This window comes from Nilaparvata lugens, chromosome 14 (genome assembly GCF_014356525.2).
Source record: "Nilaparvata lugens isolate BPH chromosome 14, ASM1435652v1, whole genome shotgun sequence".
NCBI classification, from domain to species: Eukaryota; Metazoa; Arthropoda; class Insecta; order Hemiptera; family Delphacidae; genus Nilaparvata; species Nilaparvata lugens.
Window position 1 is genome coordinate 5661000 of NC_052517.1, and position 14362 is coordinate 5675361.

The 14362-nt window shown below is 35.6% G+C and overlaps 1 protein-coding gene across 3 annotated transcripts in view; it reads right to left on the reverse strand.

Moving 5' to 3' along the window:
• The window catches only part of LOC111059649 (calmodulin-A), a 75284-nt gene that overhangs the window by 23935 nt on the left and 36987 nt on the right, over positions 1-14362 (reverse strand). The window contains exons 1-2 of one of the 3 annotated variants that reach the window (XM_039440620.1): positions 5946-6427; positions 2377-2418 (exon numbers count right to left, since the gene is read on the reverse strand). The exons of 1 other annotated variant lie outside the window; for it this stretch is intronic. In XM_039440620.1, the coding sequence (XP_039296554.1) occupies positions 2377-2418; positions 5946-6035 (132 nt within the window). In that variant the 5' untranslated portion in view covers positions 6036-6427. Of the gene's footprint in view, positions 1-2376; positions 2419-5945; positions 6428-14362 lie in introns of those variants that run through there. One more of the 3 variants, XM_039440621.1, reaches the window with a different exon arrangement.

Sequence of the window (14362 nt, forward strand, 5' to 3'; positions counted from 1 at the left end):
CTTGCCTTTCAACGAACATGAGCATAATTATGTTTTATAATGTTAAAAATCAGCTGTCAATCATTCGCCGTACCGTACTCCGAACCATTCGCCGTGCCGCTTGTTCTAACTGCTCGCCTCACCTCACTCCGAACTTTTCAGCCAATCAGAGCCCTCGATTATAATTCGCCGTGATTGCCTGAATAATGTATGTGTGTTTGAATGGCGGGGGGCAGCTGTGTGGTGTGTGGCTGTGTGGCACTGTGCTGTCGCTGTCCTTGGTTATAATATATAATGTAGCGCGTTGTGCTGGTTGCACCTCTGCTCACTATAGCAGCCACACGCAGTCACTGTTACCAACTTAATTTCGATTTTGCTGCACTGGTGCTCCATATAACCTACTAACTAAATGCGTTGTCATGCTGCAATCTGGAGTACTCCAAGTACTCACTTTGCGCACTAGTGCGGAAAAGTGATTCTTTGCAGCTGCAATCAGTGCACAAATGGTCACTTTTCAGGGTATCTGTAGGAAAAGCCAATTTTCTGACTCCAGCTGTTTAAAGTCTAGAACTTAGCTAAATCCCGAGCTCGGAAACCGGCCCCAATTGTTACAAAACCATAGTCTCAAAACAAAGCAGAAGAAATATACGTTCAAATCATGATACAGAATGCAAAATTTAAATTAGAGTTATAGTGAAAATTTATCAGTCTACAACAATACTTAATGCATTCTCATAAATTCGCTAAATCAAAAAATGCTCGAAGAAGTATGTTTCTAAGTGCCGGTTGCACAAAAGCTGATTAAATTTTTTTTTGTGTAGTTGAGAAGTTGATATTGTGGTAATTATTCATATTGAATGAAAAAGACTAAGAAATTGTCAAAAAAACCACTGATTTATTGATAATTAGAAAGACCGGTTTCGGTTATTACACCATTGTCAATCTCTGATAAACTCTATAAATCAATAAATCAGTGGCTTTTTGACAATTTCTTAGTCTTTTTCATTCAAGCTGGTTAAATTCTAACCATGATTAATCCCACGAGAACCAATCAGAAAAGCTGTCTTATCAAAAAGGCCTTCTCTGATTGGTTCTCGTAAATTTTATCATGGTTGAAATTTAACCTGCATTTGTGCAACCGGGATTTAAATATTATCTAAGAACACTACGATAAACTTGCTGAAATATGAATGAGAAAGATCATAATTCCTTGGATTTTCGCAATAATGCTTTATGAAAGCAAAATCTGTGAACTAATTGAAAAAATATCATCAGAATAATATTCATAGATGAATAATATTAGTAATGCAGCAGGCATAAATGTGTAGAAATTTTCTAAATAATTTTATTGGCAAACTTTTTTTGATCTACGTGAAAATTGTTCTCAAGCTCAGCTTTATTTTCTAACTAATAATATTTTGCAATCATTTCTATAGAATATTTTACAAAATTCTCTATTTTCAATGTGTCTACAAAAAATACTATTACACGATTATGCTATTTGTCCAAATTTGCGATTGATTATCTAGTTTGTGAAAGTTCTACAAAGTCCTCTAATTTTTGTAATTTCTCTACAATAGTTTGCAAAGTATTTGGCGGAGATATTTGAATATTACTCTAAAATCAGCAGAGATACGTGTAAAGGAGACTACTTGCAATGAGCTCGCTAAGAAATTTGCAAACAAAAAAGTTGGGAAAAATTAAAAGAAGTTGCAGTTTTGCTTCTAAAAAAATTGCAATTTTATTACTAAGGAATTTGAAAAATCATGATCAGAAAATCAATATGAAAAAATGTAAGGACCGGTTTCCGAGCTCGGAATTTCTCTAAGTTCTAGACTTTAAACAGCTGGAGTCAGAAAATTGGCATCCGAAATGGGGCGTAGTCGCAGTTTTTATGATAATCTTTATTTTCTCATTTCTATAATTGGAAACGTTTTTCCTTGACGAAGTGAAACATTCCTAAATAATTCAAAATAGCTGAAACTTTACACTATTTTCTCTTTATTTTATTTTGTGTTCAATTTTATAGTTTTTCGAAGTTTAATTTAAACGTGGACGGCGACTAAGTCCCGTTTTTCTGACTCCAGCTGTTTAAAGTCTAGAACTTAGCTTAAATCCCGAGCTCGGAAACCGGCACTAAGAAATTTGCAAACAAAAATGTTGGAAAAAATCAAAGAGGTTGCAGTTTTGCTTCTAAAAAATGTAGCAATTGCATTACTAAGGAACTTGAAAAATCATCATCAAAAAATTAATATGGAAAAATGTAAGTCTGCTATATCAAAATGTTAAAATTTTCTAAATAAAATGTATTTGATTGTTTTTCTAATCAGTTTTGCAGTCATTTATCTACTTTTGCGTTTCATTTTGCACAATTCACATCAGTCTGTCTCTTTTTACCTGGCTCAGACTTCGTAAACTGTTAGAGCTTCCACTCCTCGCCTAGAAAGAGAGGGAAGAAAGAGATGTAAGTGTGACATAGAAAGAGAAGAGGAGAGGAAAGAGGAGAGAGAGATGTAAAATGATAAGAGAAAAGAGAAATTATGCAAAGAAGCAGAATAGGAAAAGAAATTAAAATGGTAAATTACGACAATGAAAAAAAAAAGGGGATGAGCAGGAGGAAGAAGATGAAGAAGATGAAGATGAATAGGAGAAGAAGAAGAAGAAGAAGAAGAAGAAGAAGAAGAAGAAGAAGAAGAAGAAGAAGAAGAAGAAGAAGAAGAAGAAGAAGAAGAAGGAGAAGAAGAAGAAGAAGAAGAAGAAGAAGAAGAAGATGAAGAAGAAGGAGAAGAAGAAGAAGAAGAAGAAGGAGAAGAAGAAGAAGAAGAAGAAGGAGAAGAAGAGGAAGAAGAAAGTAAAAAATGCCAATATGAAAGAGTAGTGATGAAAGAAGGAGAATAATAAGATGACAAGGATGAAGGGAAACATGAAATGTAGGAGAATAGAAAAAAGAAAAAGAAAGAGAAAAAATCTGGATAGGGAAGTAGAAGAAGAGGAGAGAAGAGAGAGAGAAGATAATTGACAAGAGGAAAGAGAAAACAATACAAGGAGAAGATTACAAAGAGAAAGAAGAATTAATACGATGACGAGGATCAAGAAGAACGAGGGAATTGAGAAGAAGAGGCGAGAAGGGAGGGAAGGAAAAGAAGGAGAAGAAGAAAAAGGAGGAAATAAACAGAGAGAAAAGAGGGAATAAAAATGACAAAAAATGGAATTAATACAAGTAGAAGACTGGGAAAAGAAAGAAGATTACGTTCAAAGACGAGTATCAAGTTGAAGAAGTAGTGAAGAAGAAGAAGAAGAAGAAGAAGAAGAAGAAGAAGAAGAAGAAGAGAAAAGAAGAAGAGAAGAGAAGAAGAAGAAGAAGAGAAGAAGAAGCGAGAAAGAAGAAGAAGAAGAAGAAGAAGAAGAAGAAGAAGAAGAAGAAGAAGAAGAAGAAGAAGAAGAAGAAGAAGAAGAAGAAGAAGAAGAAGAAGAAGAAGAAGAAGAAGAAGAAGAAGAAGAAAAGAAGAAGAAGGGTAGGATGAGAGAAGGAGGAGGTGGTGGAGGAGAAGAAGAAGAAGGAAGAAGAAGAAGAAGGAAGAAGAAGAGAGAAGAAGAAGAAGAAGAAGAAGAAGAAGAAGAAGAAGAAGAAGAAGAAGAAGAAGAAGAAGGAGGAGTAGGATGATGAGAAGGAGGAGGTGGTGGAGGAGGAAGAAGAAGGAAAGGAGAAGAAGAAGAAGAAGAAGAAGAAGAAGAAGAAAAAGGAGAAGAGGAAAAATAAAAAGAAAGAAAAACAATCTCAGTTAAAGGCTGAGTTATATATTCTAGGGTGTGGTCCCAGCTAGTTACAAAGTAGAATCATATATCTGACCAACCTGCAGGTAAATAATCAATACTCTCCTAAAAGAAGCAAGATGGTAGATTTCCCAATCAATCAGTCACCGTTTAAACTCAAAATAAACAACATTATAACGAACAAAACTTGATATGCATTTAATCCAGTTTAAAATCAGATTTAGTTGAAGCTCTCATTGTGCAAACGGCACTTAGAATTAGTAAATGCTAGCGTTTATCATAGAGAAACGATAGCATAAGTAGATATCCCATGGTATATTGCGTTTATGTCGCAACTTTTACTGTTATCCAAAGCCGATAGTTCACGTAGTTCTTTCCTATGCAGCTGTGTGACGCTGGTAGTCTCTCAAATTGTGGTCTCTCATATGCTGGTAGTCTCTCATATTACAAATTACTTTTCATATCATATACAGTTCAATAATTATTTTCTTAGTCTATATTATGTAAATTCATCTATAATTTTGCTGTATTGTAAGCTATTGTATATAAGTGTATAAGCCAGTATATATTGTAATCTACATAAATAAAGTACCCAATCAATCAATCAATCAATCAAATTGTGCCGTGCATACACTCTCACCCCAACAAAACAGTAATAACGGACAACAATCGACAGTAATCGGCTTGAGATAACAGTAAAAGTTGCGACATAAATGCCCTATACCATGGGATATCTACTTACGCTATTGTTTCTCTATGCTTTTATCCAATCAACCTATTGAAACAATGAATTCAAAATCGAAATGTGATTAAATAATCAGTAAATGATCTTATATTGAAAGGATAATTTTGAAAAACAATAACCTGAGAATTAGAAGCTTTCATTCAATCGCCTTATCGAAAGAAGAAATTCACAAATCAAAATATGAATCAATAATCAGTAAATGACCTTATATTGAAAGAATAACCTTGAAAAATAATGACCTTAGAATGAACTGAGAATTAGAAATTGCTGGCTTTTATTCAAATGAACTTTTGAATGAGTCAATACCAAATTGAAATATAAATCAATAATCAGTAAATTACTTTATATTGAAAGAATAACCTTGGAAAAACATGAACTCAGAATGATCTGAGAGTTAGAAATGCCAGCTTTTATTCAATTGATCTCTTGAAAGAATGAATTTCAAATTGGAATGTAACACAATAATCAGTAAATGACCTTATATTGAAAGCATAACCTTTAAAACCAATGACCTTGAAAAAGCATAACCTGAATGATGAGAATAAGGCTCAACTCACACTTAGGCGACTGAGGTGGAGAAGAGACTGGACTCTAGTGGAGAGCATGAGTTTTCGAATGGTGACACTCAGACCAGTCGATTCTATTTTTCGCGACGTCACCATTTGGAAACACATGCTTTCGACCAGAGTCGAGTCTCCTCTTGACCTGAGTCGCCTAAGTGTCAGTTGAGCCTTAGAATGACTCATTAGAATGACCAAAACTAATCTCGACACTAGTGGAGAGCGTGTATTTCCAAATGGTGACAGTCGCGGAGACTAGAGTCGACTGGTCTGAATGTCACCATTCGAAAACTCATGCTCTCCACTAGAGTCAGGATGAGTTTTGGGTCATTCTAATGAGTCATTCTAAGGCTCAACTCACACTTAGGCTACTCAGGTCAAGAAGAGACTCGACTCTGTTCGAAAGCATGTGTTTCCAATTGGTGACGTCGCGGAGACTAGAGTCGACTGGTCTGAGTGTCACCATTTGGAAACACATGCTCTCCACTAGAGTCCAGTCTCTTCTCCACCTCAGTCGCCTAAGTGTGAGTTAAGCCTTAGAATAACCTGATAATTGGCAATTGATCAAACTTGACCTAACTGTCTTTTATTTAACTGACCTATTGAACAAGTAAATTACAAATTGAAATGTGATTCAATAACCAGTAAATGACCTTAAATTGCAAGCATAACCTTGAAAAACAATGACCTTGAAAAACATAACCTGAATGATGATAATTAGAATTACCTGAGAATCAGCAATTGATCAAACTTGACCTAACTGTCTTTTATTTAACTGACCTATTGAACGAGTAAATTCTCAATTGAAATGTAACACTATAATCAGTACATAACCTTTAATTAGAAGCATAACCTTGAAAAAACATGACCTTAAGGTCAGAAATTACCTTGCTCTTACTCCTTGCGGGTGTGAAATCCTCCTTTGAAGTTTTTCTTCTTTTATCCTTAAGTATCATTCGAGCTGCCGCAAAAGCCATACTGGTAATCTTGAATTCAAAAAGATGCTCAGAAAACGATCAAATTTCGACTAATCTCCAAGTTTTGTACGTTTTTCAATGGGCTTTCAACCAGTTTTCGACGTTTTTGAAGCACTTCCAACGATTTTTCAACGATGTATCGCCGTTCTTCAACGATGTGTCGACGTTACTCAACTAGTTTCAACGATATTTGTCGGTTTTCAAATGTTTTTCAGAGGGTTTTCAACGGTTTCCGATGTTTTCAAGAACTAGTTTCCGACGTTTTTCAACGGGCTCCCACGTTTATTCAACGAATTGTCCTTCAAAGTCCTCTCAACTCTTTGCAATAGAATTCAACACTTTTGTAGCACTTCACTTTTCATTTACTTTTGTAATTATTTATTATTTTACTTTTGTAATTATTTATTATTTTACTTTTGTAATTATTTATTATCTACTTTTCTATTATTTAACAGCAGATTCTAGCTTAGAATAAGTTTATAATCAAATTTCAACACTTATTTTCTAATTTTAACCACTTTTTAAGTTAACGTGTACTAATATTGCTTTACTGAATGTAGACTATACCTACAGCTTAATTGTGTCTAAAAAATTAATTTTTCCATTAAGAAATTTGAAAATATACTCCAGTGAGGTCCACGTTATAATGGCAGTGTTTGATTAACAATGGTATTGCTATCCTTGTCTTTCATCCAACAGAGCAGATACCTCTATCCTTTTCCAATCACTGTTTGTAGACAATGCTATAGTGAGGTCCACGTTATAATGGCAGTGTTTGATTAGCAATGGTATTGCTATCCTTGTCTTTCATCCAACAGAGCAGATACCTCTATCCTTTTCCAATCTCCGTTTGTAGACAATGTTTTAGTGAGGTCCACGTTATAATGGCAGTGTTTGATTAGCAATGGTATTGCTATCCTTGTCTTTCATCCAACAAAGCAGATACCTCTATCCTTTTCCAATCACTGTTTGTAGACAATGCTATAGTGAGGTCCACGTTATAATGGGAGTTTTTGATTAGCAATGGTATTGCTATCTGTGTCTATTATCCAACAAAGCAGATAGCACTATCTCTTTCTCGCTTTGCTCTGTTGCCAGATCGTCTTTTAACAATGTAGAAATAATAATTAATTGACAAAATATAACATCTTTATTATAAAAATTCATTATGAAATTATCGAAAAGTATAATCTCTTGCTAAATAAAATATAATTTATTATTTTAAACGAGAATGAACCGTTAATATTACAGCAATAAACCTGTATCAGCTACCGTCTATAGAAGGCATTGACAAGACAGAGGATCGGCAACATTTTTCTCCTATTTTTCTCCACTGCCATTATAACGTGGACCTCACTATAGGAGGTGTTGTAACACATTTGACTATAAAGGGTGTAGAGTAAAAGAGATCCTTTTCATTTATACTATAGGGCTTAAGGGTGACCCTTAAGGGACTGCAGACTTTATTGCTGTCTTACTAAGGACTTGAAACAGCTCTTCAAATGGTGAGGAGGAGGTGGAGGAGGCGGAGGAGGAGGAGGAAGAGGAGGAGGAGGAGGAGGAGGAGGGGAGGAGTAAGAGGAGGAGGTGAAGTGGAGAACTTAGAGAAAGAGAAAGTAGAGAAAGAGGAGGAAGAGGTGGTGGAAGAGTAGGAGGAGGAGGATGAGGTGAAGTAGGAGAAGATAGAAGACGAGAAAGAAGAGGAGGAGAAGAAGGAGTTGGAGAAGCAGGAGGGGGAGGTGGAGGAGGAGGAGGAGGATGAGGAGAAAAAGAGGAGCAGGGGGAGGAGGAGGAGAAGGAAGGAGATGATGGAGGAGAAGTCGGTGGTAGTGGAGGAGGAGAGGAAAAAAGAGAAAAAGTAGAATCAAGAAGCGGATGATGTGAAGAAGGTGAAGGAGTAGAGGAGGAGGAGGAGGAGGAGGTAGAGGAAGAGGAGGAGGAGGAGGAGGAGGAGGAGGAGGAGGAGGAGGAAGAGGAGTAGTAGGACGTGAAAGAGGATGGAGTGGCAGAAGGTTTAAAGGAAAAGGAGTGAAATGAAAAATACTGAGAAGAATAAATTAATGAAGAAGAACAGTTTAAACGAAGTAGAAGTTTGAGAAAAATTGATCTAGATTTCTCTTCATAAGAAAGAATTCTGCCAAAGGATTAGATCTCTTTATTTATGTATGTTACATTATTTATTTAATTTACATTAAATGACGGTAATGCTAATTATTCAACGAGTTTTACAAAGTATAAACAATTAATAAATGAGAATAAAGATTGAATGCAATTAGAATAATGATAATATAATAATGTGATGTAACTTCAATAATCGGCGGTGTTTCAACAATTAATTGTCGATAATTGTCTCCTCCTCCACATTCAAATAATATTTTGAAGGTTTATAGTTTAAATAACTTCTGATTAAAAAAAAGATCGAAATAGTATATTTCGCACCTAGAGCAGAAAATGAGATTTTTCCAGCTCGAAATCGGTTTTCAAGTCCGAGGCCGTAGGCCGAGGACTAGAAAAGATTGAGAGCTGGAAAAACATTTTTGCCCGTGGTGCGAACGATATTTTTCGCCACACTACAGGTATTGCTGACAAAATAAATAAAGAATACAAAATAAAGAATACTCGTTAAGCTATCGTACCTATCTCTTGATTTTAGTGGTAGAAGATTTTCAGTCAGGATTTCAGATTCTTTTAAAATTTCACTTGGAATACCACAGTCATCTTCAAGCATTTTTGAAAATTCGGAATGCACTAATCAACAATAAATAATTGAATAAAACTGGTTGCGAAGCGAATTAGTTTGATTCGAAACTGGAACTGAAATCATGGCGACTTTAGCTGATTATGAAAGTGGCCACTCGCCCGATCTAGCGGATGACTTATTAACTACTTCCATGAGCGGCTGGAAAGAGACAACTTTCTGGCCTAGCCCGGAAAAGAAACCCTTTTCTGACGTCGTCTGCAAACAAGGTCTTTCAGATCTACGTAGGGACTGGAAAACAGCTGCTTTCTGTGCAGTGTGGCGAAAATACGAAAATATCAATATTCAAAACGAATAGCATCTACAAACTCTTCAGAATATCTGAAGTTTATACTATTTTTCTCTATAAAAAATAAACACCAGATTTGAAACTCGAAACTGGACAAAAATAAATTCTCAATAAATATTGTAGGAGGGTGAGGAAAAGAGAGAATGTGGTACAAAAGTAATTAATGTTTCACATGAAGAAGTAAAAGGGAGAGGAGAGAGGAAGAAGAAGAAGAAGTTGAAGAGGAGAGAGGATAAGGAGAAAAAGTAGAAGATCAAGATTGCTTGATGAGAAGGAGAGAAAAGGAAGAAGAAGAGAAAGAAGGAATGCATAGTGATAAATAAAGGAGATAGCAGGAGAGTATCGAGAAAGAGATTGGGGGAATGATAAGGATAATAAGCGTAAAAAGAGGGAATAGATAAAGAAATAGAAGTAGAAGTAGAAGAAGAAGAAGAAGAAGAATGAGGAAAAGATGGTTAGGAGAGAGAAATAATGATTAATGATTAATGAGTAGAGGAGTGAGTAGGACAAGAAATGTAAGAAAATGGAGAAGGAGAAGAAGAAAAGATGAAGGAGGAGCAGGAGGAGGTGTAAGGAAAGAAGATAGGCTATTACTCTCTCTCTCTCCTGACTGAACTCTACTTAGTTTGAAGTAGGTCCTCACAGTTTATTGAAGTAAGGAAGCTGCAAGCGAGGTGGGATGCCTACTCCGGGTTATTCCAGGTTCCGTGAATGGCTTATCTTAAAGGGCTCCTAACTACCGTCTTATCTCTGCCAGGAGGCAAAGGAGAAGAAGAAGAGGTAAACGAGGAGGAAGGAGAAGAAGAAGTGAAACAAGAAGAAGGTGGAGGAAGTGGGAGAGGCAGGAAAGGCTGAAGTGGATAAGATCTAGAGCAAGAGGAGGATGAAGAGAAAAGCGGAACAGAAGGAGGAGAAAAAGAAGGAGAAGAAGAAGGAAAAGGGGAGACAAGAAGAAGATGAAGAACTAAAGAGGGGTGGAGAAGAAGAAGTTGATGAAGTACTGGAACAAGAAAGAGATGAAGAGGAATATGAAAGAACGAGAAGATGAAGAAGAAGAAAAGAAAGGAAGAGAAGGAGATGAGGGGGAAAACAAGAACGAGAGGATGATAAAGAGAAAAATGAAGAGAAACAAGAAGAAAGGGGAACAAGAAGAAGGAGAGAAAGAGGCGAGGAAGAAGAAAACTAAAGAGTTAGGAGAAGAAAGAAGAAGGAGAAAAACGAGAGAGAAGAAGGTTATCTCGCCCTAAGGGGTTTTACATGAAGAGCCTTTCATTGAGTGTGAAAAGCTCTTTCCTTAAATTCAAGACTGTTCTTTGCATTATATGAGTATGTTCTCACTTTTATCTCTTCTTTGATATTTAGGTGAAAGTTTTCTACTTTTTTTATCAGGAACTTAGTTTTTGAAGCTAATAGCAGAACTAAAACTGAAGCTGGCTAATCAAGTGTGGATATTATCACAAAATTAAATAATCGTCATTTCTTCTCTGGTTTCCATATATAAAAGCGAAATTGCACTCACTCACTGACTGACTGACTGACTCACTCACTCACTCACTCACTAACTCACTCACTGACTCACTCACTCGCAGAACTAAAAATCTACCGGACCAAAAACGTTCAAATTTGGTAGGTATGTTCAGTTGGCACTTTAGAGGCGCACTAAGGAATCTTTTGGCAATATTTTAATTCTAAGGGTGGTTTTTAAGGGTTTAAAGTTCGTCTTTTAGCATGTATATTCTTCTTCTCCCAATCTCTTAAAATTATAATTGAAAAATGTCAATATGTCAATATGTTAATATAGAACTATAATCAAGAGAGATTACCTCTTCGAAACAGTAGTTAAATGGTAACTAGATTAATAATTTTGCCAGGTTGGCATTGAGTTGACTCTGTTAGGTTGGCATCAAGTTGAAGCTTGAAATGCATTTATCGCGGAAAAATTGATGGGGCACTGCTACTTCAATCAGAGCTATTCCTGGGAATATTTTATTACTAGCCGTCAGGCTCGCTTCGCTCGCAATTTATCCGTTTAGCCAGACGTTGAGTCTGGACCCCCGACTGGATCGTCCTAACATTTATGATACCCGCGAGCCTGCTGATCTCATTCTTGGACGATACAGTCGAGGGTCCAGGGGGCGGAGCCCCCCTGGCTAGACGGATATTGCGAGCGAAGCGAGCCTGACGGCTAGTATACTATAAGAGAATTGGCTTATACACGTACAGGATAGGAAAATTATGTTCTATGCATCATCACGTCTCAACTACTTAACTGATTAACTTGAAATTTTGCGTAAAAATCCTTAATTAACCGAGGATGGTTATAGACCTATTTTTAATTCTTCAAGATTTCATTACGTCAAGTTTTCAGTTTGTCAAATTTTAAAATAGATCTTTGCGGAGCACGAGTAAAAAAAAAAAAAAAATTGATCTTTGCTTCTTTAAAAAAAATTATAATCTCTTGTCTCCAGTGAGAAATAACAATTTTAAGGGATAATTTTTGAGGGATAAGCAGGATTTAATATTAAGGTAGAGAAAAGGTAAGTTAGAGGAGAGGTACAACAGATGTATATATGTAAGGATAAATATAAATATAATTAGGGATATTGAAATATTGCAATCTTATTATGTTTTTATCCGTCTAGTTTTCAAATTACATTGAGATTCCACGTTATAAACTCAGTGGCAGAGATAGGCCAACAGCGTTGTCGATTCTCTGCCTTGCCACTGGCTCCAATGGTGAATTTCTGATTCCGATATATCTGATTTAATGTCAACTATTTATTCTTGTTAAAAATAATCAAATATATAGTAAGGTCCACGTTATAATGACAGTATTTGATCAACTTTAGTTTTGCTATCCTTGTCTATCATTCGACAAAGCCGGTGGTACTATCATTTCTAGGTCCAAAACGATGACAATTATGTTTTTGACAGTGTAGAAATATAATATTAATTAATGCAGAGAATCGGCATCGCTATTCTTCTATCTTCATTCACTGCCATTATAACGTGGACCACACTATAGTTTAATCGTCTGAAAATATTTTTTCAATTATTTTACAATAATTTTTCACAATATTATTGAGAATGGATGTTCTGTAAATTTGTTATATTTCTAGTCCGTTCAAGAACAATCTGGCAACGTTGCGGAGCTATAGTCCTATAGTTAGGTCCACGTTATAATGGCAGTGGAGAAAGATAGGAGAACAACGTTGCCGATTCTCTGTCTTGTCAATGCCTTGTATGGAGGGTAACTGACACCGGTTCATTGATGTAATATTAACGGTTCATTCTCGTTTAAAATTATCAATTATATTTTATGAAGCAAGAAATTATATTTTCCAATGATCTCATAATCATGATTAAATAAATATTTTGTTAATTAATTTTCAATTCTACATTGTTAAAAGACGTTCTGGCAACAGAGAAAAACAAGAAAGAGATAGCGCTATCCGCTTTGTCGGATGATAGACTAGTAGTTCTGTGAACAGTAGACCTCACGCAGTATTCTCATCCACAAGCACCTGATTGAAACTATAGACCTTATGGAAATACAGCAATAGACTGGCTTCTCCACACATCTGTGTAATCACTTGTCAGCTGATTTATGATGAATAATTCTATAGTCTGATTTTTACTCTAATATTGGCGTATGAAGGAGGCTCCTTTTTCCTTTCATACTAGTAGTTCTGTGAACAGTAGACCTCCGCAGTATTCCCATCCACAAGTACCTGATTGAAACTATAGACCTTATGGAAATACAGCAATAGACTGGCTTCTCCACACATCTGTGTAATCACTTGTCAGCTGATTTATGATGAATAATTCTATAGTCTGATTTTTACTCTAATATTGGCGTATAAAGGAGGCTCCTTTTTCCTTTCATATTATCCTTGAAATGCAAAATTTCCAAAAACCTTGTATATACGTCGACGCGGAATTAAAAAAAGAACATACCTGTCAAATTTCATGAAAATCTATTACTGCGTTTCGCCGTAAATGCGCAACATATAAACATTTAAACATTTAAGCATTAAGAGAAATGCCAAACCGTCGATTTGAATCTTAGACCTCACTTTGCTCGGTCAATAATGATTAAATCCATCCCAAATATATCGTATCCACCAAGAAAATATAACTCTTCATGACGTACTAATAGATTTTCATAATTAAAATTGTATATCCAGGTATTTCATTGATTTTTTCTACATATTATACTAACTATTTGACAACTGTTCGGAGTTGGAGAAAGATAGACCTATCTGCTTTGTCGAATGATAGACAAGGATAGCAACACCATTGCTAATCAAATACTGCCATTATAACGTGGACCTCACTATAAATGCAGGGCAACTCAAAATTTATCATCTTCCACTTGAAACGTTCAAATATCACACGAAAACCCAATTCATAAAAGCCCGCAGTGCCCTACTGAATAGAAATGGATTCATTCATGAATTATGGATGAATTATTCATTACCTGTTGGCGTGAATCAATGGGGCAGTTATGCTAATCAGATGTATTGCACCGGCAACTCGTGGATGAATCGAATGAATTTAGATGAGTCGGATTATTTTGTAGCAATGCGGAGTATTTTGTCAAGTTATATTTTGATTTATTTTGTGAGGGAATTTTGTATCTGAGGATAAAAGGTTGCTACATTTATATTAAAAATTATATTACATTTTCTTATAGATTACTGTATATATTCTATTGTATTATTTTCTGTGCCCAAAAGAGAGTCCTAATAATCATATTTAAGAAGCCACCCCGTTTCTCATGTAGATCGCTATTCAAAGATAATAGAATTTTGACGGTTCCTAGTCTCTATTTGTATCATCTGGCAATCTTTGCTTATAAAATGAAATATGATTGGTTGACAGGTGTGGATGTTCATCAACACAATACAAGATACAGGGGCTCAGTCAGAGTTGAACAGCACAGGACAGGGTTTTATGAGCACAACCCAAATTACATTGGTAAAAAAGTGTTCAACTGTTACCACAGAATATTAAAGCTGCCCAAACCCTAAACTCTTTTAAGACTAATCTAAAATGTTGGCTATTAGAGAAATGTTTTTATGAGTGGCGAAGTATCTTCGACCATTGAATACGTTGCATTAGTTACAAATGTTGTATGGTCTTAGATATAGGTTATTTGTTGTTTTGTTATTTGCGTTATGATGTACTATATTGTTTTATTATGTACAAAATTGTTGTGTTTTGTGTCAATATGTTGTTTTCTCTTTATTGTATGACTATTGTCCATATGGTGCTTGT